Source organism: Triturus cristatus, chromosome 1_1 (assembly GCF_964204655.1).
Source record: "Triturus cristatus chromosome 1_1, aTriCri1.1, whole genome shotgun sequence".
NCBI classification, from domain to species: domain Eukaryota; kingdom Metazoa; phylum Chordata; class Amphibia; order Caudata; family Salamandridae; genus Triturus; species Triturus cristatus.
In genome coordinates, this window is record NC_140579.1 from 923,358,396 (window position 1) to 923,385,451 (window position 27,056).

Here is a 27,056-nt window from a genome sequence, read left to right on the forward strand (position 1 = left end):
CAACGTCGCACACAACCAACCACTGGTACTGCAACACCTTAACCTTGAAAATAGTGGAGGCAGGGACTTCAATTAAAACCCCTTAGTAACTAATGCTAAAATAAATTAATGTTAATGTAACGGAAATAGTTTATAAATAAAACATAATTCATATTTCATTTTAAAATAGCTTATTGAAGTTATTTTTCATAAAAAATAATTGTGACATTAATATTTATTAAAAATATTAAATTACTTTTAATTAACACGGTACATCAGTTTTATTACGTTTTAATACATAATAAAAAATATCTTATTAGTTTTTTAATTTGGACTTTGGAAAAAAAAAATGTATTGTATATATTTTAATTAATTACATATTTTCTTTCAAGTTAGGTTATTAATGTTGTAACATTTAAAATACATACATACAGTTCATTAATATTTTTCTATTCTTTTTAAAAAGTTTAATAAACTTTTCCATATACCTTACCATTGAGAGCTCTGTCCGACTGCAGAAGTCTCCACAAAGTGTGTGTGGAATGTCAAATACAGTTATAAAGCCTCTACTTTATGGTCATATTTGATGTTCCACCCCCTATTTCAGGTAGTGAAGATGCATACGTCTACACTGGGAGCTGTTACAGCACACTGTGTCCACAAAAAAGAAGAGCATAAGCTGGATTACGCTGAAGTGAAAAAATGTTCAAATCCAAGCAAATTATTTCAGGTGTTCTGCATGGTAATGATGTCACATTATGTGTCCTAATGGTTTGGTCCTTTCATCAGCCCCCAGTTGAATTGCCATATAAGAGGAGGAAGAACCCAATAGAACTGCTCGACAAGCCCACTTATGGTGAGTGTGTCAACTATGTATGTGGGGGTGCAAATTATTTTCTTCTTTTTCAAACCAACTGTACTACAATTGCACTTTAGCAACATGTTGCTATGTGTATCCTTATACAGCTGACATGGTTTGTTACATTAACAGCAAGATATGATGCAGTTAGTTGTCAACAAACATGAGTATATTGCGTTTGCATTAATTGTTGGGTTTATAGAAACTCTCTTAAATAGTGTTGAGAAATAGAGGAACAAACTTCTGAACAATAATCATTGCTGGGAGGGGGATTTAGTCAGCAAAACAATTTGCTTACAATTGAGCTAGATTCAGAAAGCGAAAGGCCAGGTTGTGTTTCTTTGTCTGCTTAAAGAGACCAATAGTGCAAACCTCAAAGCTTCCAAGGGCAGGTGTGGCTGTGGCTGTAAGCTGTGTCTGTAAGTTTGTCAGATGCCTCGTGCCAATAACTTACTAGGGCAACGGAACTCTACGGCATATGGTGGACATCTGCTACAGCGGCATTACATCAGCGGCATATAAGATCGGGGAACAGTGTGTTGCTATTAGCAAGGGGAAACCTAGGCCCTATGCAGTATAATAAACGGAATATATTTAAACCTCGTTTGTCGTGAGACTGTTGGTGATACGCAAGGACCCTCTCCCATTCCTTATCATGTAATGCCCTTCACACTCATACTTCCACACTCACGAAGCCCATGTAAAGAGATTTGTGCATTATCCCTCAAAGCTTTGATGATCCAACTTATTAGTTTGCGATTACTGCCCATTGTGAATCGGGACTGCAAGAATACGTGTGTTTGTGGTTCCTCTGCTAATCTATCCTAGATAGTCTGGCAAATGTGAATAATGGCGCTGTATGTCAGAAATTGGCCTTTGTGGGCAGTATACTAATCTGTTACAGATTCCAAGGCTTTAAGCTGCCCATCTTAAATCAGATCACCTGATGTTGTTATACTAGCTTCTTTTCAGTGTCTCAGCTTAACGTAGAGAGAAAGCCTGATGTTTTGGTAAACTCAAAAGAGGGATGGAAGGTGCATTGGGCACACTTTCCTTAGTAATTTGCAACTTGTACAGAAACCCTTTTGAGATACGCGCAATAGGCGGGACACATCTTGCTAATCAATGGACCTTACCCTGAGCAGGTGTCTTCCATTAGTCATCCTGAGAGCAACTGGCGCTTACCCATTGCAACTGAGCAGTTAAATTAAATAATAGTGTTCAAAGTTGGGTTCCTCCCCATATCTGTTGGAAGGCAAAGCTTAGCTATTGGTACCCTACACTGGCAATTTTGCCATTCTAGATCCCCTAATAACAATTCTGTCTCCCAGTAAAAAATCCTTATGGGGTATAATGGGACGTTGGCAAAATAATGTTTAATGGGGGCAAGTATTAAAATCTTGGGTAAAGTGATGCAGCACATGACCGCAAGTGGAGCAGTGTTCCAAAACCAGACCAGAGCCTTCACTGTCCTGATAGATTTTTTATCTAGCGAGTTTTGTTCGGTATGATAGATCATAATCTATAGCTATCTGAAATATGTTCCCTTCCTTTTAAGTACCTTTCCCTGTAGGTCTCCCCTTCCCTGACCCCACAATCCACCGGAACATCTATCATATTCAGTTGTAAAGGAAACAAACACGATGTGGCCCTGTGAACACAAAGTCTCAAAACTATTCTGACGTTCTGTAGAGTGTGTGCAATACTGTTATTCTCTGCATGAACAACCTAGATACAGACTAGAAGGTCCTCTGCATATAGAGATACTGCATGAACACTGTCATATAAAGGACACCCCTATAGACCCCTCTCTCCGCATCCTGACAGGTAAAGGCTCCATAGCAAGAGCAAATAGCAAGGGGTAGAGCTGCAGCCCTGTCATGTTCCTCCGTGTACCGCAAATGGGGCAGGCATCAGCTTCCCAACTTTGACCCCAGCCACTGGGTCTATGTGCAGTAAATGTATTAGCTTAACTATTCGCCTACCAAAGCTGAACTTGATCAGGGATGCTAAACAGGCATCGCCAGCTTAGGGTGTCAAATGCTTTCCCCAAATCAAGGATCAAGCATGCTGAGTAAGGCCAGTTAATGGGGCCTCCTCGATAAGCCTAAAAAGTCTGTAGATGTTGAGAGGAGTATTTCTCCCAGGAACTAAACCATTTTGATCCAAGTGAATTAAATCTGGAAGGACCGGTAGTATTCTATTTGCGATAATGTTACTAAGAATTTTAGCCAGTGTGTTAAGTATCTACTGCTAGTGGTCTGTAAGAAGAGAGGTTACGGGAGTCGCTGCCCAGCTTGGGTATTGAGACGCACAGGGCTTCCGTAAGCAAAGGATGCTGTGTATTCTGCCACTATTGTCTCATTTGACATGGCTAGTTTTGGTGAGAGCGTGTCCATAAATGATCTATAGAATTTTACTGGGAACACATCACTGCCAGGAGTTTCCCTGATGGCCATCTCTCTAATCCCTTCAGTCCAGCTCAGCTTTGAGGGTGGGGGAACGAGTGGTAATGGTATGCTGGCTAAGAATTCCTCTACCACACAATCTGAACTACAACCTGCATCACCTTATAGCTCTTGATTGATTCTATGGGAATGTTTGTGTATTTCATGCTGGGCATAAACCATGTTCACAGCTGTTATCTGAAGAGCAGGTATTGGATGTGTTTGTGCTCTTGAGCAAGAAGTCATGCCTAGGATCTGCCCTCTCTGTCTCCCTCCGAGTGTGTTCTGGCTAAATGCACAGTATAGTCAAATCGGCAGAACAAACCAAGCAGCGCGGCATGCGTCGTACGTGCCGATTAAAGTGCGCTGGCATTGATGGAGTCTGGTGCTCCTTCTTTGCTTAGCCGTAGTCAGGTCTCCTACTCTACTTACTTTGACATGCATTTACCTCTGACACCATTGATCACAAAAATATCTTTTCTCAGCTAGCCTGTTTAATGACTGCGAGTTTTAAGTCAATTGTTACAATCTCTAATTGTTTGAAAACAGAAAGAACACTTCTTCATTTCACGGCACACGTGTCCTTTACATAAACAGTGACAAATATTTACATTTTATACAGTGACTTCATGACATATCATACAACATGAAAAAAATACTTTGAACAGACGAAAGAATTATTGCACAACAATAATAAGGTGTCCACTTTTATATGTCTTGGTAACTCAAGCCAATTGGATCCTCAAAGCTTGACTTTGAATGTGGTCCTGAGCAGAGTCAGATAGCTGTATCGTAGTGATTCTGGGGAGCAATAAACTAATTTACTGTTTTGGCTCTCTGGGGGACACTGATGTCTGATTTTTTATCCCAAGTGTGTCTGGATCTCTGCTAGCCAGCCGACGCGTTTCGACCTATGTCGTGTTGGACCTATATTGTGTTCATAAGGTCTTCTTTAGGGCTGTTATGTGGTTCAAGTGGGACATCTTTTTCCTGTGGGGATAGAGATATGCCTGTTTTAATGTGTGTACTAAAATGGGTTATTGTTCTAAAAACATGGTTTGTTTGGGAACTTACGTACACTCGGTTGAGGATTGCTGTTTCGTCTTTGCCTATAACACACACAAATAACAAATCGATGAAATAGGAATTTACACTCATTGGTTTGAGTTGCCACGTTGTGGTCATTCTGCTTAGATGTTACATACCCTTTAAGGCGATTCTTGGGGTAAAGGAATGGCATGCATAGCTGATCCAATCTTGCTTATTGTAGCTAATTGCTCTGTGAAAGCAAAAGATGGGGAGGAGGGGAGCTTAGTTATGTTGGAAAGTCCAGGTAGTATGATCAGTTTGTGAGCGAGGTTAAACCTTGTCCGTCTGGTTTTGTGCTCTTAACTTGTAGGTTACCGCTGTGTGGGGGGCGTGGCAGCGCTATCTTTGAGTTCGGAAGTTTTAACGGTCCCAAGAGTGCGTGATATGTGCCTGAAATTACTGGTGCTCATTACCCCTTCTGCGCACCTCGGTTGCGTGATGTTAGGACTTTAGATGCCGGTTGTTTCTCCCAGGGTTATTACGGACTACAGTCGGGGTAAGGCTTGATGCAGTTACGTCTCTGTGGTCGTGGCGTTTTTTAAAAAAATGTGTTCGTTGGTAATGGCGGTGCTTTTGAATGTCGTGTGCCCCTTCGAGTCACCCCGTGGTTGAGAGGTGACCGCACGTATTATCGCAATTCATACCTTGCTTCTGGTGGCGTACCAGCTCGCTTTATGTTCGTTGTTTCCTTCCTCCACGTCCTCGGCATTTGTGAAATGACTTTGTTTCGCTGAAGTGCATTGATTGGTTCTTTTAGGCTTCCGGCGTGATTACGCGCAGCGTCGTTATGGTGACGGAGAAGTGTTACTTAGAAGCTCTGTTGTTTGAATCGGAAAGCTTTAATACGGCCTATCCGTGTTTCCTTCCTCCACGTCCTCGGCATTTGTGAAATGACTTCGTTTTGCTGCAGTGTATTGATTGGTTCTTTTAGGCTTCCTGGCGTGATTACGCACAGCGTCGTTATGGTAACGAAGAAGTGTTACTTAGAAGCTCTGTTGTTTGAGTCGGAAAGCTTTAATACAGCCTATCTGTGTATGGTGTTTTCGCTGTTAAGCATTCCTTTCCTTGTTGCTGTCATATTTTTATGAAAGAGGCAGAATTTTTTTGGGCATTAACTCGCTTCTGAGTGAATTGATCGGATTTCTCCAGAGAACGTCCTTCTTTGTTTCAATGTTTAGTTACCTAGTGTTGAGTAAAGCTTATGTGACGCTTCTCGCTGTTGATAAAGCTTTTTGATGTTTATCGTGTATTGCAGGTCCGTTACTTGGGTGAATAATTAAGTTGCTTATGTTGGTGAACGTATCTTTATTCTTCTTATATTCGATCATCTTTGCTTCAGGAGGAGGTGACAGATGGAACCCTTCTTCTATGTGATGTGTGATACTTCCGTCATCTCGTTTAGCCCATTTTCGATGGTTCCTAGGAACATGATGGTTTTTGCTTCAGTTTTGGATAGTACGGCATCGATGTTTTTGCCTTGAATGTGGCGCAGAACTGTCCACTTCAGGTCGTTTGGACCATGTTTTTTTTCAATGCAGTGTGATACCATAGGAGCATTAGGTGTTTTACACTTGATCCTAGAGCGGTGTTGAGAAATGCGATTTTTTACAGATTGGGTGGTTTTCCCGATGTATGCCAGTGGACATGGGCAAAGAACGCAGTATATAACGTTGTGAGTGTTACAGTTGGTAAAATTTTCCTGAATTATGTATTTCTGCCCGTACACAAATTTGGTACCTTCTATTGTGCTGTCGCAAGATACGCAAGTACCACATTTTCTGTGTCCTTTAATTGGTGGTAGTGAAAGCATGGTCCTTAATGATATTGCTGGTTGTTTGAGGGTCGTGTTAGCTCGCACCAGTTTTTCTCTTATGCTTGTATTTTTTTTGAGTGCAAATATTGGTATCTGTGTAAAAGCTGGTATGCTTTTTATTGTGTTCCAGTTTTTGCGAATGATTTTTTGCATCTCGGTTGTTTGGCCTGAAAATGTTGTGACGCATACTAGGGGTGTACTTTTTTTCTCTGGTCTTGGAGTAAGGAGGGAATCTCGAGGAGTGTACCATGCCCGTTTTAGAGCTTCTTGAGGAGTTTTTTGGGGTAATTCCTCTTTACCAGTTTCTCCATTAGTGTGAACGCGTTACTGAAATAGTCATCTTTTTTCGAGCAGTTCCGCCTTATCCTCAGGAACTGGCTGAAAGGAAGGTTTTCACGTAAATTGCGTTGATGGAAGCTTGAAAAGTGTAGGAATGTGTTTCTGTCCGTTTTTTTTGGTGTAGAGTGTAGTGTATAGATGGCCCTCTTCATGTTTGATTAGGAGGTCCAAGAAGTTCATTTCTATTTTATTGTAATTGACCGTAAATTGAATGTTTGGATTCCTGTTGTTTAGCCAAGCCACGAAGATTTCTAATAGTTGTTCATCACCTCTCCATAAAAGAAAAACATCATCGATGTAACGGCGCCATATTTTAATATGCCCGTAATAGGGGTTGTTATTATAGACCCATTTCTCTTCGAAGAGTGCCATAAACATTATGGCCATTTCTGGGGTGAAGGGACAACCCATCGCGGTGCCCATGGTTTGTAGAAATTGTGTTTCGTTGAAGGTAAAAAAATTGTTTTTCAAGCAGATCTCTGCTATTTGAATGAGGTAGGTCGTTGGTACATTGTGCGGTCGGATGCGTTTATCTAGGTCTCCTACTCTAGGCACAGTTCCCTACCTCCTTTAGCTCCTGCTAAATTTTTGATACAGAGTTCCCTACTTCCCACTCAGCAGTCATGGAGACGGCTGTACCGAAATTGTCATCAAGTTTGTTTATCAATTTCCTCGCCCAATGCAGCTCAAAATGCTAAGTCTTCTAAGGTAGAGCTGCAAATGCCTAGCCAGATGGGGTTATGGACCCTACCCCAGTGAAATCCAGCCAGCAGGGGGTTACGATCAGAGATAGTTCTGCCATAGTAATAAGAGCGAGCAACCGGGGAACAGAGTAAGTCAGAGCAGGTGATTCATTGTAGGTAAAAATAGAAGTCATGTGGCGGTAAGTAAAATTAATAAATTCTGATCCTTGTTGTAATCAGGAGGAAATCTCCTTTGCGTTGTGTATTCTAGGGGCTTGAGGGAGAGAGGGGATAAGATCTATCCAGGCCAGCATCTAAAACACAGATGAAGTCTCTCCCTAGGATCCAGGGTATGCCAACCCAAAAAGTATGATGTTCCGACACCTTATGTAGGAAATCAGTCTGGTCATCATTCATGGCATAAATACTTCCCAGCAGTATCCACTCTCTATATACAATCAGCCCTCAGTGAGAATGTATCTACGCTCCTTGTCTAAAATTAAGGCGTGTGACTGGAAAGGGACCCCGCTGTCACCCATATTAGGGCTACTTTGGCAAAACAGCGTGTGGAAAATACCTGTCCTCTTCACTGTTTTTGGAGCCTGTTTTTTTCTAGCACAGTTAAATAAGTCTCTTGCAGTAAGGCAATGTGACCCCCCTGTCAATATACGACAACAACCAACCCCTTTCAATTGTATTCAATATAGAACTGTCCCACCAAAAAGATACCACTTTATCTATAACATTATTTTATTTTATTTTCAAAATTATTTTTCTTTTTCAATAGACTAATATCCAAGATTAATAAAAAAAACATACATATCAATTCATCCAAAAAGGAAAAATCTCAAAAAAGACGAAGCTATACATTTTGGTAAAAGTACATGATTCAACAATATGTAATAAATAACAACACAGACATAAGCGATGAAACAAATCAGTGGGTCAGAGAAGGAAAAACACAGTTGATCACAGACAATACATAACAATGATATACATTACAAACAATATATACAACACAAATGCGCCGACAAAGTCAAAGTTATCAAATGCACAAATTTAATTCGGTGTATTCATACTTCCAGATATAAGTCAAAGCTCCGTCAAAAATATTTGTGATGTTGCAGGAGGAATATGCCAAAAGCAATCTATCGACAAACAATGGCTGAGTCTTAAACAATCTTTATACTTCGTATAAATCAATATATATATCTGTCGTCACATGAAGATATGAAGAAAAGGACTCAGGCTACTAGAGCAGAGAATGTCAAAACGCGGACATTCTGAATATTCACCACGGTTGAATGCTAAGGTCTTAAAAGGCATCCACTATTGCGGATGGAGTACTAATATGTCCAAAGCGAATAACACACTGGATTCGATGATACACTTTAAAATGGGTTGTTGTCGTATATTGATTGTGTTTCTCTGCTCCCCATTCCCTGGCTCTGATGTCACAGGGACCCTCTTCTGTATTATTAATGTGACCCCCCTACTCTTGATATAGGAGTACCTTTTAAGTGCACGCATGCCACTGAAATTCCATGCAAGGTTAGTTGATTCCACCATGATGACTGAAGTCAAGAATATCGGCAGGCCAGTCGACCTGCCCGCGTCTGATGGATGTCCAAGGCAACAGGTACAATGAAGCAGTGAAGAGATGTTTTGAGTGATCATCAAAAGCTGTCTTTCCCCACCTGCATTTTGAGAACAATAGCTAATAAAACCTAATACAGAGAGTAGTAAGCAAACAGCCTCACCCGAACTGTCAGATTATCTGAAAGTTCATTCTGTAGGGAGCCCCTAGGTAGATGTGAGGTTATGTAGTTTAATTGTTGGCATATAGGGGATTTGAGACCCATTTTAAATTTAGCCATTTAGTGGCCTATGTGACCCCTGGTTTCACAGGGTCAAGTCTTATTTGCATATGACTGGGTTCAAACTGGAATGCAAAAAAACGATGGATTTGGGCCCAGATCTCTGTATTGGGGTGAATGTATGACATTGTTCTACATTCTGTCTATCAATTGTTCTTTTTGCATTTGTCACCCTGGGTGGGACGGGTATGCCCAGACGTGGGTCCCGTGCTCTCCATGCCACTGGAAGTCAAGCTATCCTGGCTGATGAGGGTTCAAACCCGGAAACCGGTACTGGGATGCTTGTTTCCAGTCCAGGGAGGACCTGGCCTGGCAGTTCGGGGCTTGACTGTTCCCATTGGGCACAGGGTCGAGACTGATTTGCATATGGCTGGGTTCAAACTGGAATGGCATGGGGAGCACAAAAACGATGGATTTGGGCCCAGATCTTTGTACTGGGGTGAATGTATGACATTGTTCTGCATTCTGTTCATCAATTGTTCTTTTTGCAGTTTAGAAGTGCAGGACATCATATGAGGTGAGAAGTCAATAGCCACGGAGAACTGAGGTCGGAGGTTCTTGGTGGATGTGTAAATCATGTGCAGGGATCTCTTGGAGATGCAGATCATTCCTCTGAAAGCACCATTGGAGGATGTAGAATATGTTGAGTATATCACAGTCAGTTCATGCTCAGTTAAAGCCAATGAGGGGGTTTGCAGTGGCCAGTCATTACAGGAACTTGAGGCCCTCAGCGCTATTCAGGTGTTGCTCTGGTCGGTGTAGGGAGCCCTTAATCATCTCAAGCTGTCGATAGATATCGGATCTAGGGCTGAGGGAGCCCCAGGACATTCTCTTTTCCCACACAGTTCTTGGCCAAATGGTTGAAAAAAAGGGTGGGAGACCGCTAAGCCAAAGGGAGGAGTAAAGGGCACAGAACTACCCCCATCCACCCTATTTAGAGAACCCTACCTGCATAGCGGAAATCTCTGTGCTGGGAAAGGTGGCCTGTTTGCAGGGACTCTCTGCATAGAATGATATCAGGATCCCTAAGGCCGATTTTTGTTGTCATGGGTGAACACAGAATTGCCCCACGGATTGCAATCTTTTTCTGGACCGGGAGAGGCACCCAAAGCTTTACTCCTATAGTGGAGAAAGGCTACTGCACAAGCACTGTGGTGATAGCATATTGTGTAGTGATTAGTAGGTGTGAACAGGTCCTTTTTACCTGTGTCACTGGAGTGAGACCTATAGGCTCACTTATTTAAGAACTTTCTGTTGTGTGCTTAACTCACCCTTGGCCCACATCGATTTGGTGTGTAGTGCTGTGCAGAGCGTTTGTGTCATGCATGTGCTTGGATGTATGTGCACGTGCGAATGGTTCAATACAAGTATAATGCAGTACTGTGTATGTATATTATATGCACGTGCTGGGTGTATGTGTGCCTGTTAATAGTGAATACATGGAAGAATCTGGGCTTTATTTAAGGAGACCCAGGACTGACTGGAGGATCATAAGGAGGGAGAGGAATTCCCACCCTCTCCCAGGCAGATTTGTGGATTGCTGCATTCCTGTGAGTTGACTGGGACACTCGGGGAAAAAAGGAGAGTCAGGTTCTTTAGTACACTTTACAGGGTGCTCTTTGAGTCAGAGAGAGGTCACTGGGAGTGGGCCTGGGCATATCTCAGGAAGGAGATGAGGCTGATAAGAGAATCATAAAGAGTAGGACTGTGGTCCTGGGGTTACCTTTTGATACACATCACTGTGGCTGACATCCAGGTGTGAACTTCTAGTCACTCTCATAGCCTGTATTGTGGGGCTATCAGATTTGGAGACTCTCCTGCTGTGACGGACTGCTTTCTGAAAAAAAGGGCAGAGCAGAGTGCACTTCACAGAGAAGCAGACCCTCAGCTTAAACTTCTAAGAAATAGACTATAAGTCACATTTGGTGTCTGGAAATGGTCTATAAGGAGGTAAGCTTGAGGGCCCCAAAATTGTCGACTGTTAAGCAGCCAGTCAGCCTGTGCGAGGAGAAGCCTCCCCGCCACCTGTGCGGAGGATCCCATGAAACTTACCAGCATCGCAGGCACATTGAGGACTCCTCGGTCACTGTCTCTGCTGGACTGCATGTGAAGAACTTGAGGGCATCTGACTGCTGCCCCTCCCAGGCAACATGTGAGGAACTTACCGGAGACAGCCACGCAGCTTCAGCGCCTGCATAGAGGGCGCACTCAGAGTCTCAGGTCGCTCAAATCCTTCTGGTCTGGTTAAGACTGATTTACAGGCCAGACTGTCCCTGGGAAACTTGCCTGCCATATAGCACTTCGACGCTGGAACACTTTTGACTTAAATAAAGAGTTGGAGTGGGACTTCTGAAACTCAGACTACGAGTGGGGATTAACCTTTCGTCAAAATTTTATCAGGCGAAGGTGTGCTTAGTCTGGGGAAGAAAAAAACTATTTCACTGACCTGTTCTTATATTGTCTGCTTTACGGTCCACCCTGGTGCACACCGTTTGTGCGGCAAGAGTAATAGTAGTAGGACACTCCTTTTTGGGGCATCTGTGGCTGGCATGTTGTAGCTGACACACATTTGGAGGGCTCTGTATTTAAGGAACATGGAAGCGCAGACGCATGCTGTGGACGGGCTAGAGGCATGTCCGACAATCACCAGGACCCCTGATTCCTTCTCTCCAGAACATGGGGCGAGACATCGGTTTGCTATCAAGAATCTATGCCAATTTGGCATGAGGGGACTCCACTATACTGAAACACAGTATAGTGGACTACTGGCAAGCTTTAAGCACACACCAAACTCATTGGTCGGTCTTTTCTCCTGTTAGAGCTTTGGTTTCTTTTGTGGGTTGGCCCCCTTCCATATTAGGGGGGAGAGGTGCACCTACCGGGAAGAAAACACATTTATCAAACTTGAAGGACCAAGGGACGGTATTAAACAGTTTATATTGTAATGCTAGATCGATTCCCAAACCTTCCACTGAAATATGGGATTTACTGTCCACCCATAATCCTGACATTTGTTATATCATGGAAACTTGGTTCCACCCCTGGCCCTCCCAGTATCTTGATTGCTTTCCCTTGGAATTACATAATGGTAAAATTAGAAAGGAAAAACAGAGTTGGAGGCAGAGTAGCAATTTACTTTTCTAGTAAATTGAACGTCTTGATAATTGATACACCTCTCTCCAATCAACTAGAGATGAGTGTATTTAGGCTTGATTTACCTACTCCCAAGTCTTGGAAAGGAGCTCTAGTCTACTGTCCTCCTATCCTAAGGAACGATTTTAGTTTTAGGCTGGTAGATTTTCTCACTTTGCACATTTTAGAGAAAGAAACTTTTCTGTTACTGGGAGACTTTAATTATCATGAAGAAGACATATTAGATAAAAAGGTCAATAGAATTGATGATGGACTTGGGGCTAGTCAGCCATTAGGCAAATGATGGTAGGCCCGACACATACTGCGGGCCACACAACTAGATTTAATATTTGGCAATTCCATCCACCTGAAAGTCAACCAACCCAATCCATTATTATGGACCGATCACCATCCTATTGGTGTTCAATTACCTTTAGCTAGTAACAGTTGCCATCAATCAATCGGGATTTATATAGTGCTGCTAACCACCCGCTAGGGTATCCAGGTGCTTGCAAGTCTTGGAAGGCTCATTGGAATAGCCAGGTCTTGAGGGCCCTTTGGAATTCCAAAAGTCAGGTCATGCTCCGTAGCTGCATGGGGATGCTTTTCCAGGTCTTTGCTGCTATGTAGGAGAAGGAACGTCCTTGATTTCAGCTTCGGTGGATTCGGGGCATGTGGGCAAGTGATAAGGAAGCTGAGCGTAGTTTTCTCGACAGTTGGTGGAAGTTGAGGTGGTGGTTAATGTAGGTGAGTCCTTGGTTGTGTAGAGCTTAGTGTGCATGGGTTATTAGTTAGAATCGGCATCCCTTCTGTACTGGAAGCCAGTGGAGTTGCTTGAGGAGGGGTGTGATGTGGGTTATTTGGGGGAGGGCAAGGGTGAGTCTGCTGCAGAGTTCTGTATGGTTAAGTCTCTGTAGGAGATGTGTGGCGATTCCTATGTAGAGAGTGTTGCCATAGTCCAGCCATCTGGCGATGAGGGCCTGTGTCACGGTGCTTCCCGTGTGCGGTGGTAGCTATTTGAAGATTTTCCATAGTATGTGTAGTGTGATGAAGCAGACAGTGTTGATCAGTGATTTCATGGTGAGCTTGTTAATCGATGATTCAGAGGTTTCTTGCATGGTCGGCGGGGGTGGGTAGTGGTCCTAAGTTTGGGGGCCACCAGGAGTTGTTCCAGGGGTTGCTGTTGTTGCCGAAGATCAGTACTTCTGTCTTGGCAGTGTTCAGCTTCAGGCAATTCTTCCTCCAGTTGGTGACGCTTGTCATGCATCTGTGTGAAGTTGTTCCTTTATCAGGGTCATCAGTGAGGGAGAGAATGAGTTGGGTGTTGTCTGCGTAGGATATTCTGTTGAGACCGTGTGCTCTGACGATGTTGGCCAGTGGGGTCATGTGGTGTTGAGGAGAGTAGGGCTGAGGGATGAACTCTGTTGGACACCACAGACACCATCTTTGGGTTCGTAGGTGAATGGTGGTAGGCATACATTCTGTGTGCTTCCGGGTAACAAAAGAGGTAATCCATCTGAGCCCATCCTCATGGATGCCGATGTGGTGCAGCCTTTCGATCAGCGTTTGGTGGGATATGGTGTTGAAGGCTCCCGAGAGGTCAAGGAGGATCAGAGCCGCTGTTTCTCTTCAGTCGAGGAGGGTTCAGATGTCGTTGGTGCTGTGATTTGGGCAGTCTCTGTGCTGTGATTGCTGCTGAGTAGCTGGTTCTGCTCCTGGTGTGTTGTAAGTTGTTTGTTGATAGTCTTTTCCAGCACCTTTTCTGGGAATGGGAGCAAGGAGATTGACCAGTAGTTTTTGAGTTCTCTGTGGTTGGCGGAGGGTTTTTTGAGTATTGGTCTGACTTTGGCGTGTTTACATGCATCATGAAATGCTGCGGTGGTGATTGAGGTGTTAAGCAGGGTGGTGAGTTCCTTTCCGATCGTGTGGTTTCCGAGGTTCAAGATGTGGGTCGGACCTGGGTCTGTGGGAACACCTGAGTGGATGGATTTCATGTTGAAGGTGGAGAGCTGGTTCCAGGTGGTCAGCGCGTGGTTCATGTTGGTTTCAATAAAGGTGGATCAGTTGAGGTATTCCGTGGGTGTGGTTTGGTGTTCAAAGTTTCTGTATATGGTTGCGATCTTGTCATGGAAGAAGTTGGCGAGGTTGTCCCAGAGCACTTTTGAGGGGGCGATGTTCTTTTCATTGGCAGCCGATGTTAGTACGATGTTGAATAGTTCCTTGCTGTTTTTGGTGCTTGTTTCAATGCGTGCTGTTAGGGCTGTCTTCTTTGTTGCCCTCAGTAGGCGGTGGTAGAGGTTGAAGGAGGTCTTGAAGGTTGTCATGTCAGAGGTGTCCGACATCTAAGAAAAGATATAACTCGGCTGTTACGCGCCTGGAAAAAGATCAATCAGGGAAATTTAGGGAAATTTCTCAATTCCTGCATTTGAAGAATGTCGCTGGCATTGACAAGACCCTTTTGAGCTAACAGGATTCTCTTATTAATGCCTTTGTTCGGGAGGCCCTGCTCACACTTCCCAAGAATAGGCAGACCAAAAATCAAGCAGCTTGGTATAATGAGGAGCTTAGACAGGGAAAATTACATTGTAAGAGACTGGAAAGGAGATGGCATAGGACCAAATCTCCCCAGGATAGGGGCGCCTTTAAAACAGCCCTTACAATATATAATCAACAGCTGAGAGACGCGTGTGGAAGTTTTGTTATGCTAAGGATTGAGCAATCAGACGATTGGCCAGGCAAATGTTTAAATCCCTGAAGGAATTTATAAAGCCAGACTCCTGCAGGATATCAATTTCTGCTTCATAGGACTTATGTGAGTCTCTTGCGAGTTAGTTCTATGAGTAGAGCTGTAAAATTTATAAGGAGTTTACTCCCCATTTAGAGGAGGTAGTTAAGTTGGTAAATTATAACCGGCCACTTTTGAATGCACATGTCTTTTAGGAGGGTTTGGCAGATCGCCCAGGCAAAGGTACTTGAGACACTAATGAAAGTAAAGTCCGGATCACCGGAGGATCCTTGTCCCATACATTTATTCATCTCTCTGTCCTCATTACTGGTACCTTACATCACAGAATTGTTGAATTGGTCCCTGGATTTGGCCAAGTTTCCAAAAGTTTGGAAGTTGGCATTTGTTTCTCTCATTCTAAAGAAACCTAATGCAGACCTCACTCATTTTACAAATTTTCACCCTATTTTGCTTCTTTCTATCCTTAGTAAGATCATTGAGAAACAGATCAACAAACAGCTTTCTCAAAACTTAGAGGGCAGTCATATACTGGATCCTATGCAGTCAGGTTTTAGAGATGCTCATAGTATCGAAATAGTTTTTGTGGCTGTCACTGACTCTATTAAGATTACTCTGGATGAAGGCAGACCAGTGATTCTGGCTGTTTTAGACTTGTCAACTGCTTTTGACACATTATCCTACCTAGTCCTTATACAGAGACTATGAAATTGGAGTATATGCGCAGGTGCTAGCCTGGTTTAGGGATTTTTCTTAAAGACGGAGCTCATGTTGTCTTTGTCTATAGGACTGTAACTAATAATTGGGGGGGGGTTCTCTGGGTCATCGTTGAGCCCTACACTGTTCAGTATTTATGTGGGTCAGTTAGCCAAGATCGTGGAATCCTGCGAGTTTCAAATCCTGTCCTATACAATTGATACTCAATTAGTGATTTTGATGGGAAAGGATCATGAAGCCACCAAAGCTAGGTTTTTTAATTGTATGAGAATAGTGGCTTCTTGGATGAAACAGAGCTGTTTACAGCTGAATGGAGGTAAGATGGAAATTTTACTGTTTGGCAAGGTGCATGAGCTTTGGTCGGAGGACTGGTGACCTGGTGAGCTTTGTACTGCCGTTCCCCCAAGAAAGTGGTTAACAATCTGGCCATTTTGGTGGATGACAGGCTCTCCGTGGTGGACCAATTCAATTATCTGTTGTTTCTGCTTCGGCATCTTCCGAATGCTTAAGAGAGTGTTCAGGTGACTTCCTCTTAGTTCAAGTAAAACTATAGTACGGGCTCTCATAACAAGTTGTTTGGACTATGGGAACGCAATCCTGGTTGGTAACTGTAAATGAGGAACTCTTTTCAAGACAGGTGGTGCAGAATACGGAAGCCCATCTGGTCAGTAATCTTCCCTCTTTCCCTCTCTGAACCAGCGTTAAGAGCCTTACATTGGATTCCTATCAAAAATTGCAGCTTCTTTAAACTCCTTAGCCATACTTACAGAGCTTTGTATGGAAATGCCTGGCTTACCTGCGGTTGAAGCTCTCGCTCTACCACCCGAGCAGAAATTTGGGGTCTTCAGAGAAGGCACTGGTAACTCCACTGCGCATTAGTACTACTCTGACTGTGGCTAGTTCTTTCTGATATCTGGCAGCATACCATTGGAACAGGTTACTATTTCAAATCTGCTCTTTTCAGAATTGTTTGATTTTTAAGAAAATACTGAAAACCTGATTATTTCAAAGCTCTAGAAATCCCTATCCTCTGGGACTGTATCATTAACGCTGGGATACTCCTGAGGGAGCGAGTTCATGTGTTATAAAAGAACCAATTAAATCACAATGGCGTATAACCACTACCGCTAGCAAGAGGGGAGTGGGACTCAGGGACCCGCCTCTGAAACACTAGAGCACTGACCACAGAAGTCTGTGTATTGTTTGTTATTATTGTATTTTGCAAGTATTTGAATGGAAAATTGTTTATTGCTGCGAGCATATTTTGAGCCAGTGTACCGCCCCTCGAGAAACCTTTGACAGCTCGATTCACGCTGCCACTGAGAGTCAAGTGCTGAAGGGATACTTTGCTGAATTGCTCAGAGTCCATCATAGGTTGAGCCCCACAACATCAAGAGTAAAAGGCCTTAACCCTGCAGTTAGTCCCAGTATCTCCCACTTGCCCCTTCCTGCAAAGTGTGGCATCTAACTGTTCTAGAGTGGAATATTCTGCCCACTCCCAAGTTGGAAGGACCACTCCCTTGGTGTGTGGAGTTCAGAAGCCCACCCTAAAGGTGGGGCTACCTAAGGGCCACACACCCACAGGAAAACTGGTTTGGCAACTTTTTCTCCCTCTCTGTTCCCTACACCAACCTGTCTACCAGAACAAAAGATTAGCCCTCTCGTGTGTTTCTACCATATGTCCTTCAAAGGCGGCTTCTCCTTTGAAGCTCGCCTTTTGGGCTCACACCCTGTTTGGCCTTCCTGCCAGGTAAAGGTAGCACCTCTTCCAAGCCCTGGACCTTTGTGTTCCTTCCTGAGAGTCATTCACATCTACCCCCTGGGAGGGTAGAAGGCTGTTTTGTGGCTATCAACTGTAAACGGTCGCTGGAAAACTTTGGGCAGCAGAGTGGCAAATTTCTAAAGTTCCCATTTACTTTAAAGTTACATTAACCCCTTCAATGCGTCGGACGGACACCCGGCCGTGTGACATCACGGTGGGCGTGTGCATCGGATGGCCGGGAGCCGTCCGATTTGCGCACGCGTGGAATTTTCCCGTACAGCGGGGGAATTCCGACCGCGCCCAAAGGGTTAAATTTGACTTGAGCATCAGTTCGGGTTTAATCAGCAATTCTTTTGATACCTTGAAGTACCAACTTTAGTAGCCCCATTCAAAAGTTAGCACAGCTGAGTGGGCATATCATTACCCTGCACTCAACAATGGGGCTACTAGCCTTTCCACAGTAAAAATGACAATTCCGTTTGTTAACTGTTAGAACATGTAAATATTAGCCTTTCCACAGTAAAAATGACAATTCAGTTTGTTAACTGTTAGAACATGTAAAACACACATGTTCCACTTTTTAATTACAGCACCTGGCCTTAGGGCTCAATTTGACTGCCTTAGGGGTGACTCAGATAGATATTAAAAAGGAAAGTCTGGACTTTGTCATTATTTTAAATGCCAAAGTGGAGCTAGCTGTGGAAAATTGCTCTCCCAGCCAGGAATGGTTGGGTGGGAGTCATGCTTGGCTTTGTCACACTTGTGGTATCACAATGAGTACTGCAGTCCACTAGGGACACTTTTACTTATAGGCCATGGGTGCCCCTGGTGCCATTTACTGGGGACTTATAAGTATGTTAGGTTCACCCACAATTGGGATAAGTTATCAGACATACATTATGTAAGGGTTAGAGTAATGGCACTTGGGGTCAGTATTGCAGAACTCATTGCAACTTAAGAGGCGAAAAACCAGCAGCATCAGGTCAAAACTTCAGGGTGATCATGCAATATGAAGCCTTTCCTTACACAAACAAATTGGATATTTTGAACTGGAATCTACCATCATGTGTTACAAATGCCGGAAGATGTTGCAAGTCAACATTTAGCTCCTCTTAAGGGTAAGCCGATCAGAGGTCCAGCATCTTAAACGATTTAGCCTTACTTAGCATGGTAATAAATTCCTCAATGTGTGGCAGAATAAAGCTCTCAACTCAAATGGAGTTGTTTGAGCAACTAAGGCCAATGCAAAGACGTTACTTGTGTGACTTTTTGTTTGCCAGAAATATGAATGAAAGACACAAAGGGGTATTAAGAGGCTCAGTTAGTTATGATCCTATAATGTTGTTGATAACTCACCGTATATACTGTGATGAACATTTCACAACCAGTGCTTAATAGGAACACAATCCTTTGGTAGTAGAGCTGTTCAGTGAGCTGAACATGGCATACAGTACCATTTGTTGTAGCTGCAAAGGATTCCAGAACGAGCCAGTTAGTAAGAAGCTCCACCAATCCCAGAGCACTGCGTTGTGTTACAGCGAACTGCTCGCAGTCAAGTTCTCTTATAGGCGTGGTCAGACTGGCCTATAGGGCAATTAGGCAGTGCCCGAAGATCTGATCTGGAAGATCAGTGTTCAGGACGGCTTGTTAGCTGGTTATTGGCCTGTTTTATGACCAGATGGGCCGTTTTTTTACTGTTGATTTCAGTGATATTACCACAACCGCTGCCTGCAGCAAACTAAAATGCATGCCGTGCAAAACACCTATGCAGTGTGTCTTCCCTGATTGGCAAATATAGGCCACTTTTTTAGCTCTCTGGTTGCTAATGGAGGCTACTTTTATTTTGACACATGGGCCTATTTTTATCCATTACAGTCTTTTTTTCTTTTTGGCCATGGAGATGTTTGCTCTACACTGGGGGAAGGGGCGCAGAAAGGGTCAACCCCCACTCAGTTGTTATCAAAGAGGTTTGGTGTCCCCTGGGGGGAGCGATTGTGCCCACTAGAGAAATCCAAACTGCTTTGATAAATAAACATGCCCTGTGGGCGGGTGGGAAGGGCGTAGTGGCGTCTAGTGGTAGTCCTGCTCGCGGATTGCGGTACAACCTCAATCCACGAGCAGGAATAGATCTGTGAAAGGCATAACTAGAAATGGGAGACTTCCCCTTCACAACAACGCTTTGCAGAAACATGGGGAAGCATTCTGGGCAGAGAAAACCCTACTGGACGCAGGAGCAATTTCCTATCTACGATTTCTCCGCTCAGGGTTTGTAATGTCAGTGGGCCTTGCGGTGCGTGACATCACAAATGGGCGAGAGCCAAAACGGAAGGAGTTTCGCTCTGCCCCCTGCCTGGGGCCAATAGGTAAAAAAAAGTTCCCTGCAAGAACTGTAAGTTCCTTTAAAGTCCTCCCCAGTGTTGGCCAGTAGCCGAGAGATGCACTGGAGAGGGGATGTGGGTGTCGACAACTGGCCGACACTGAACCAAAAGGATTAAACAGATTAGACAAAAAGGGGAAGTAAGACAAAACAACATAAAATTTGAACACGGTAGACATGAGCACTATTAATCCCACTGCTGCACTAAAGTCCATAGTGCACCATGTTTCACTCCAGTATATAATCTCTGAATTGTTTGGAAAGAGTGAGGTTGGCTCACAATTGGTATCTTGTGGCACGCTCTTGCTGGGTCGATTCTTGGCTCGGTTCTAAAACTGGGAGTGGTGAACTGGGATGAGTGTCCACTTCACCAGGGGCTGTCTCTCGGAGTCTGGGAACAGGTGGCAGACCAGTCTCCTTGCCACCTTCTTCTTCCTCTCGGGTCGCTGGCCGCGCATGTCTTGAGAGGTAGTCAGCAGGGTTTCATGACTTTGGTTTGTATTTTATCGTGAATTTGTACTCTTGAAATTAGAGGATCCATTTTTCGATCCGCAGCGTTGGCCTAGAAGCCAATCCCTGGAAAAGTGTGTAGAGCCTCTCGTGATCGGTGTATACCATGGGTGGCCATACAGATGGAGGTGGAATTGCCGTCATCCGCAGTGGACAGCGATAGCTTCCTCTGTTCGGTGGGGGTGAGGTCCTGCTTGAGTATGCTACTGCTGCTCATTCTGCACAAGCTTGTTTTTGGGATTGCACGTCTCCCAGCCCTGAGGGCATCGACTGACAGTTCTAATTTTTTATGGACACCAGAATATGCCAGAGTTGTTCCCTCAGTTAGAGCCTTTTTCGTTTTTTGTAATGCTTGGTCCTGTACGGGGTCCCAGACCCATGGCATGGATGCTTTTGTGAGCTCTCGCAGGAGTGTTGTGAGAGTGGTTAGAACTTGAATGAACCTGTAACAGTAGGCGACCATACCCAGAAAACTCCTGACCTCAGTCATGGTTGTTGGAGCAGGTGAAGACTGAATGTCCTTTACTTTTGCTGGGTCAGGGGCCACCCTGTGTGCGGATAGGAGAAACAGTACGCTAAAAAGCTGATGACCTGCTTGAGATATTTGCACTTTTCTCATGGTAGGGTTAGTCCGCTGTCCAGTAGCCTGCTGAAGATGGCTCTAAGGTGACTCGTGTGTTCCTCCAGGGTTGGAGAGTGCATGAGAATGTCATCGCTGACATCCGATACTTCCGGCAGCCCCACTGGAACCTTCCAGATTATGTTCTAGAAGACTTCTGCGCTGGAGATGCCGAAGTTGACCGGTTTGTAGCGGCGTAGTCCCACATGTGTTGAGAATGTTATGTGCCGTGAGGTAGGGTCCAGTAATATTTGGACCTCAAGTCAATCTTCAAGAGCCAATGAGATCCTGCCCGTTCATTCACAATGTCTACCACTGTGGGGGTTAGGTGGTGCTTTCTCTTGATGTCAAGGTTGGGAATGCGCATATCTACACATATCTGAGCCTCCTCTGGTTGCTTTTGCTTCATTGCCACCAAGATTGGGGACACCCATGGTGTGGGTCCCTTGACTTTCTTTATAATATCTGCCTCTTCCAGCTTCCTCAGCTCCTGCTGTACTTTTTGGCGGAGATTAAATGGAACACTTCTGTGGCAGAGGGTGACCGGTTTCATCATCTAGTCTATGTGGAGGCCTACCGTTTTTCCTTCTAGGCACCCGATGCCTTGAAATAGGGGAGCGAATTCTTCCACTATGGACTTCACTACTGCTGTGTGTGCGTTGAGTACGAACCGGATGAGTTGGAGTTCCTCCACCGTGTGGCAGGTGAGGAGGAAACCGGTTCTTTCTTTTGTGACATAGACTGTGGTCTGTGCCACATGGTCCTGGTGGCAGATGAAGGTTCCTGCCAATGGTAAGGGTGCGTGGCTTCCGAAAGCATAAACGTGGACCTTTCTTCTTTTTAATTTTCATGGGCTAGGCCGAGATTGGTACAGTTCTCGATACATGAGGTTAGTGGATGCCCTGGTATCTACGAGGGCCTTCAATGGCCTTTCTTGTACATGGACCTGACATTTGGGAGATGACCGGGTGCTCTGCCTCCACAGTTCAACGGCTTGGATGATGAATGCCTTCTTGTTCATCATCATCCATATCGCTGTGTTCCTGGGCTGTTTGTGGGATGCGGACGATGTTCACTCCTTTCTATGGAGGCTTCTTTGGTGTAGGGGTGGACCGGAAAACCTTTGAGAAGTGGTTGAGTTTTCCACATGTGGAGCACTGCTTGCTGAATGCCAGGCACTCTCTGGTGTGAGGTAACTGTCCTCCTCACTATCCACATAGACCGTTGGTGGCTGGCGATTTCCAGTTGTCTCTCTTTGCTGTGCAAGGTCCTCGAGACATGAGGTTGACTGGTTCTGTCTTGAATGGACGCTTGAGGGCCACCTCCATGTGTGATGCCCACGCCTTCAAGAGCCCCTTAAAATAATCCAGAGTCAGGATTTCCTGCATGGACTGTGCAGGGAATTTGTTCTCACAGCTTCACTGACATGCAGCCATGGATGAACTGTGCCATGATTTCATCTTCTTCGTCAGGGAGGCTGACGTAGAGTGCTTCTATGGATTCATCTAGGGTAAAGCATGCTTGTCTCAAAATGAACTTCTTGTAGTCGGGGTTGGGAAGTGGCTCTAAATGGGCTGAGAGGACAGCTTTGAGGGTGTTGTAAGTGAAAGATGACCTGGCTACTGTGACTGTTCTGGATAGCTTGTAGACTTCTCCCCTTCAAGGTGAAGCAGCATCGGTCAATTGCAGCCATCGTCAATGGCCAAAGCTGCAAAATGCGTCTCAAAGCATTCCACTCATGTTTTCCATCGTGCAACGTCTGTGGGTGGGGACCCAGAGAGGGCAAAAGGCTTATTGGGCGGGATGCAGGCCAAGTCACAGGCTCTAAACGGCATAACGGGGTCACTGGTAGCTCTAGTACAGCTATGTTAGGATGATCCCCTTTCATTAGCAGGCAGGGTGGAATCGGCGGGCACTGTAGCTTGAAACGCACGTCAAGCGTCAAGACTGCCCACGTGGGTTGGGCTGTAGGTGTCTGACTGTGCTGGGGCAAAGTGCACTCCACATGAGCGGGGAAAGGGCAGAGGAACTACACGTAATCAGCTGTCTCCAGCTAGCCCGGTGGGCCTCCCACTAGAATAAAGGCACCAAGGAGCAGTGAGCAGCGCCACTGCGTCTGCCCGTGGCTCATGCAGTAGGTCACCTAAAAGGCCAGCCACCTTAGTGCCTCTTAGGCACACCAACACCCCCTCTAGTCTTGGGACCCTGGGGAGGAGTCCCACAGCCCGACACGCGGGCCGCGTCATTTCCGGCACACAGCGGGTTGGTGGGAAGGTATTTATACCTGCCCCTGCCTTGCGAGCGCCCTCTTTGCTGCCGGACACGTTTGTGTTGCAGGAGGAGTTACAGGGTGATCCGGAGGTGGAAGGGTACAGAAGGGTACCTCTTCTGAAGGACAATAAGGGTGCCTGTGCCAAACCCCATGAGTCTTTATGGCAGGACCCTGGAGAAAGAATCGTCGGCGCCCCGCTAGCCCTTCGGGCGGTTGGAAGCATGAGCAACCGGGGGCTTACCTTGCAACGCTCCGCCCTAAAATGGGCGTGAGTAAAGTGGTGGACCAGTGTTTCACAGTATTCAAGGGGGGAATCCCCTCATAACTGGTAGGACCGATTGGATTGGCCACGGTGCAATTTGGCTCTTCAGGCTGGTAGGGCAGCGTAGGTCAGTCACCGCTGCCTGCCCCTGGTTCGCCCGTAAGTTAACCCATCATGTTGCATGCTTTTGTATGGAATAAACCTGCAGCAATCTTTTCCCAACAAAGAATTATGTTGTTTATTTATTTATTCCATTGTGCATGCTAACTTTGCAAAGGGTAGGAAGTGTTACCTATATAGGCATTATGTGTTCCGGTTGGGCGGATGGCTGCCAGAATGCCCACCTGGATGTCGATTTGGGCCAGGGATCCAGCAACCTATGAAAAGTGGAGCAGCGTGAGAACGTAGCTGCCCACAGTGGATAAACTAGTAGGGACTGCTAGAGCCGGCCTGCCAGCAGCAGGGATTACCACGGTTACCCCTACACCCTGGTGGGGTCCTGGAGAAACACCTGCCTCGTCTACATTGTAGTGTATGTGGTAGGTGACGTGCACGTATCTAAAACAGGCTGAGCCTATGTGCCATTAATTTTGCATGCTGCCTGCCCGGCCAACAAGTGTGTGTAATGCACCTTCAAGATGCATATGTTCATATTAAATTTTTCAAGATTCATAAAGAATGTGCTTGTTGTTCAGCATCAAGGTAGGAGGCATTTGAAGATTTTGATGTCACTTCCGAGATGATACATAATCTAGAGCTTTGGAGTGTCTTTCCACCGTGATGCAGAGGATTCAGCATATGGGGCCTTTCGTATATACACAAACTTTGTTATGATTTCCAAAGGCATACCGATATATGACATTTTACAGTGTGTTTATTTCTGGGGACCGTACTAGGCCACTCAGGTAATCATTCAAACTGCACTTGTTTATCAACTTTAAAAGAAGAAATTGAAAAATAGAACACACCATCCCCTCCAAAAGAACCTCACTCATTCCCTCTCCGCTCACACGACACTCAGGCAATGTGTTTTCAAGACCAGCAGCCACTAGGGATCCATCCCTTGTTTTTTTCTGGAGTCCTCGTTTTTGTTTATGCCAGACTTATTGCTAACTAGATCCTATTCCGATTGGTTGGGCGTGCCAGTTGAGGACTTTTTGCCACCAAAGTTGCAAAAGGATCTCTGAAGTACAGACCATGCATGTTTATCAGTAGGGTTTATTTTTACCGAAAGGTTTTCGTTATTCTGCTAGCCAGATTCCATCCATTTCAACTGAAACCTTAAGCACAACTGCACATTGGCTTGCTACAGGAATGCCTCAAACCAGTGGTGTAAGAGTTCATGGAACTGGAAAGACAGGCTAATTGTTCTCTCTTTTGCTCTTTAGTCCCTTCCATCTGGTAGAAGAAAATACTAAAATAAGTTATTTTTCTCAGTCAACTTGCTACCCAGATTATGTGCTGAAACAGTCAGGAAAACAACACCGTCCAAGGAATTGCTATCTCAAAAAGAATAATAAAGTAATAGCATTGTGTATGACCTGAGATCCATTCCTCTGAGCCTGAAGTCATTCCCTACTTCCTTCTAAAAGAGTCATCCTACACACACAATACAATGACCATGTATGGCCCCAAAAAAGAAGATGAATGAAAACCATGACCCTCTCAAAGTAAGCTCACAATGTTTGCCATTGGCTAATTTATATTTAAAGCAACCAAGCTGAACAGAAGTCCTGAAAAACAACTAAAGTCATCAATGACTTCCTTACTAAAACCTTCGTTCACTGGGGGACCCCACAGCTAGGTCTTTCTACCCCAGCAGAATATGCAAAATATCAAGACTTTGCTTCAGGATGTGGAGAGCGTAGCTCCAAGGACAGTGCCTTGTTGATAATATCATCAAATGCTTTCTCTATACTTTCCTCAATTTGTGCTATTTCAGCAAATATGTCCCTTAGTAGAAAGACAAGGGTGATTGTTATCTGTCCGGATTGGCCATGTCTGTGGTATTCCAACCTGCTGTTCCTGTCTTTTAAACCACATGGGAGATTGCAGTGCAGACCTTATCTCTTGTACATGGCTGATGGCAAAATTCCCATCTCAAGCCTGCAACACTGAACTGGAGGAAAGCATCCATTAATAATTTATTTATATAGGTTCAAATTAAAGGGGCTCTGCATTTGATGCCTAGAAACATAAATTGATCCAAGGACATACCTTTTCTTCTTTATTTGGTGACAGGTTTAGTCCATAAAGGTTTACCTAGCAACTATTACATTCTCTGAAAATGCTCCAGTCAGGCTTTTATTTGCTCCTGTGTGAGTTATGAGTTAACTACGTTTACTCACACCCATAAAGTATACATAAACCCGCAGTTAGACTCCTAGCCCCACGAAGTGAAAAAGAAAGGTAGTAAAATATATAATGAGAATACATTGTTGAAAAAAGTTTATAGAATAATTTGAACTGAGGTTGTACTATAAGAGGAGGAGATTACTAAATGGTGGATGCTGGAATGTACAATGCCTGGCACCTATCCTACGCCTTTGATAAGAATAAGAATAGCACATAGTTTGCCAGGTGTCTCGCATGACCTAGTAGAATAGAGCTTCTAGGAAAGTAGGTTCAAATAAGTAAAACAACCTTTATGATTTACTTATAGCCTTGAACTGACCTCTGATGTCTGAAGTCAACCAGCGATGGGCACCCAGCAAAGGAAGCATGGTAAAATAAAAACGAATGCATGGCTTCAGCATTCTGCAGGCCCAGTGGCCTATCCAGCATGTGTTTCAGCAAAGCGTCATACAACTGCAAGAATGTACTAAAAGTGTGAAAATTAGAATGACTCAAGAAAAACTCCTAGTATCATCTTTACTTTAGAAGGGTCAAAGCAATGGCCAATGTAGACAATCAGCTGCTGTGCTGTGTGGGTGAGTCTTTTGAAACTGGAGAATCTCTCTTTTTGAAAGATTATGTTTTCAAACAAATTTGTCCATCCAGTAAGCATTTTATAAAGTTGCTGAGGTCTCTGGCTGATGCCTGATTTCGGCTTGGGACAGTATGGGTATTATTGGCATAAATGAAGAATGATTGACCAAAGAATATTTTCTTTTTATCTTGAGGTCAAGCTATGTACAGACAACTTTAGAGGCATACTATGGCCCAGTGGCACTACAAAAGATGAACTAGTAAAGCTGAATTTTTTCTAGCCTAAGAAAAATCCAAACAGCATCTGGCTTCTCTTTAAGGAACAGATACGTGTCTGCGAGTATAATTTGGAAAATTGTTTATTTTGATGGTTTTATTCCATTCTCCTGCTCAACTCACCCTTATACATGTGAGATGAACTTCCCTTTTTAGGTCTCGGCTAGCGAAGGCTGCGCTTGCGCAGTCTCGCTCGCGAGATTTAACGTTTTAGAAGTGGGGCTTTATCCCGCCCCTCTTCTTCCCTCTTCTCCATTGGCTGGCCTCTTAAATGCTGGTCAGCCATTGGAGAAGAGCTTTGTCTCTCCAAAGAAGCCCCGTCTTTTTCGGATTCGGGGGTGTGTTTTTTACTTTCTTTGTCTCCTCTGGAAT

The 27,056-nt window shown here is 44.4% G+C and overlaps 1 protein-coding gene across 3 annotated transcripts in view; it reads left to right on the forward strand.

The window, feature by feature from the left end:
- The window catches only part of REC8 (REC8 meiotic recombination protein), a 1,025,899-nt gene that overhangs the window by 547,201 nt on the left and 451,642 nt on the right, over window positions 1-27,056 (forward strand). For all 3 annotated transcript variants that reach the window (XM_085650794.1, XM_085650795.1, XM_085650797.1), the window contains one exon: window positions 769-835. In XM_085650794.1, coding sequence (XP_085506920.1) covers window positions 769-835 — 67 coding nt within the window. The remainder of the gene's footprint in view (window positions 1-768; window positions 836-27,056) is intronic.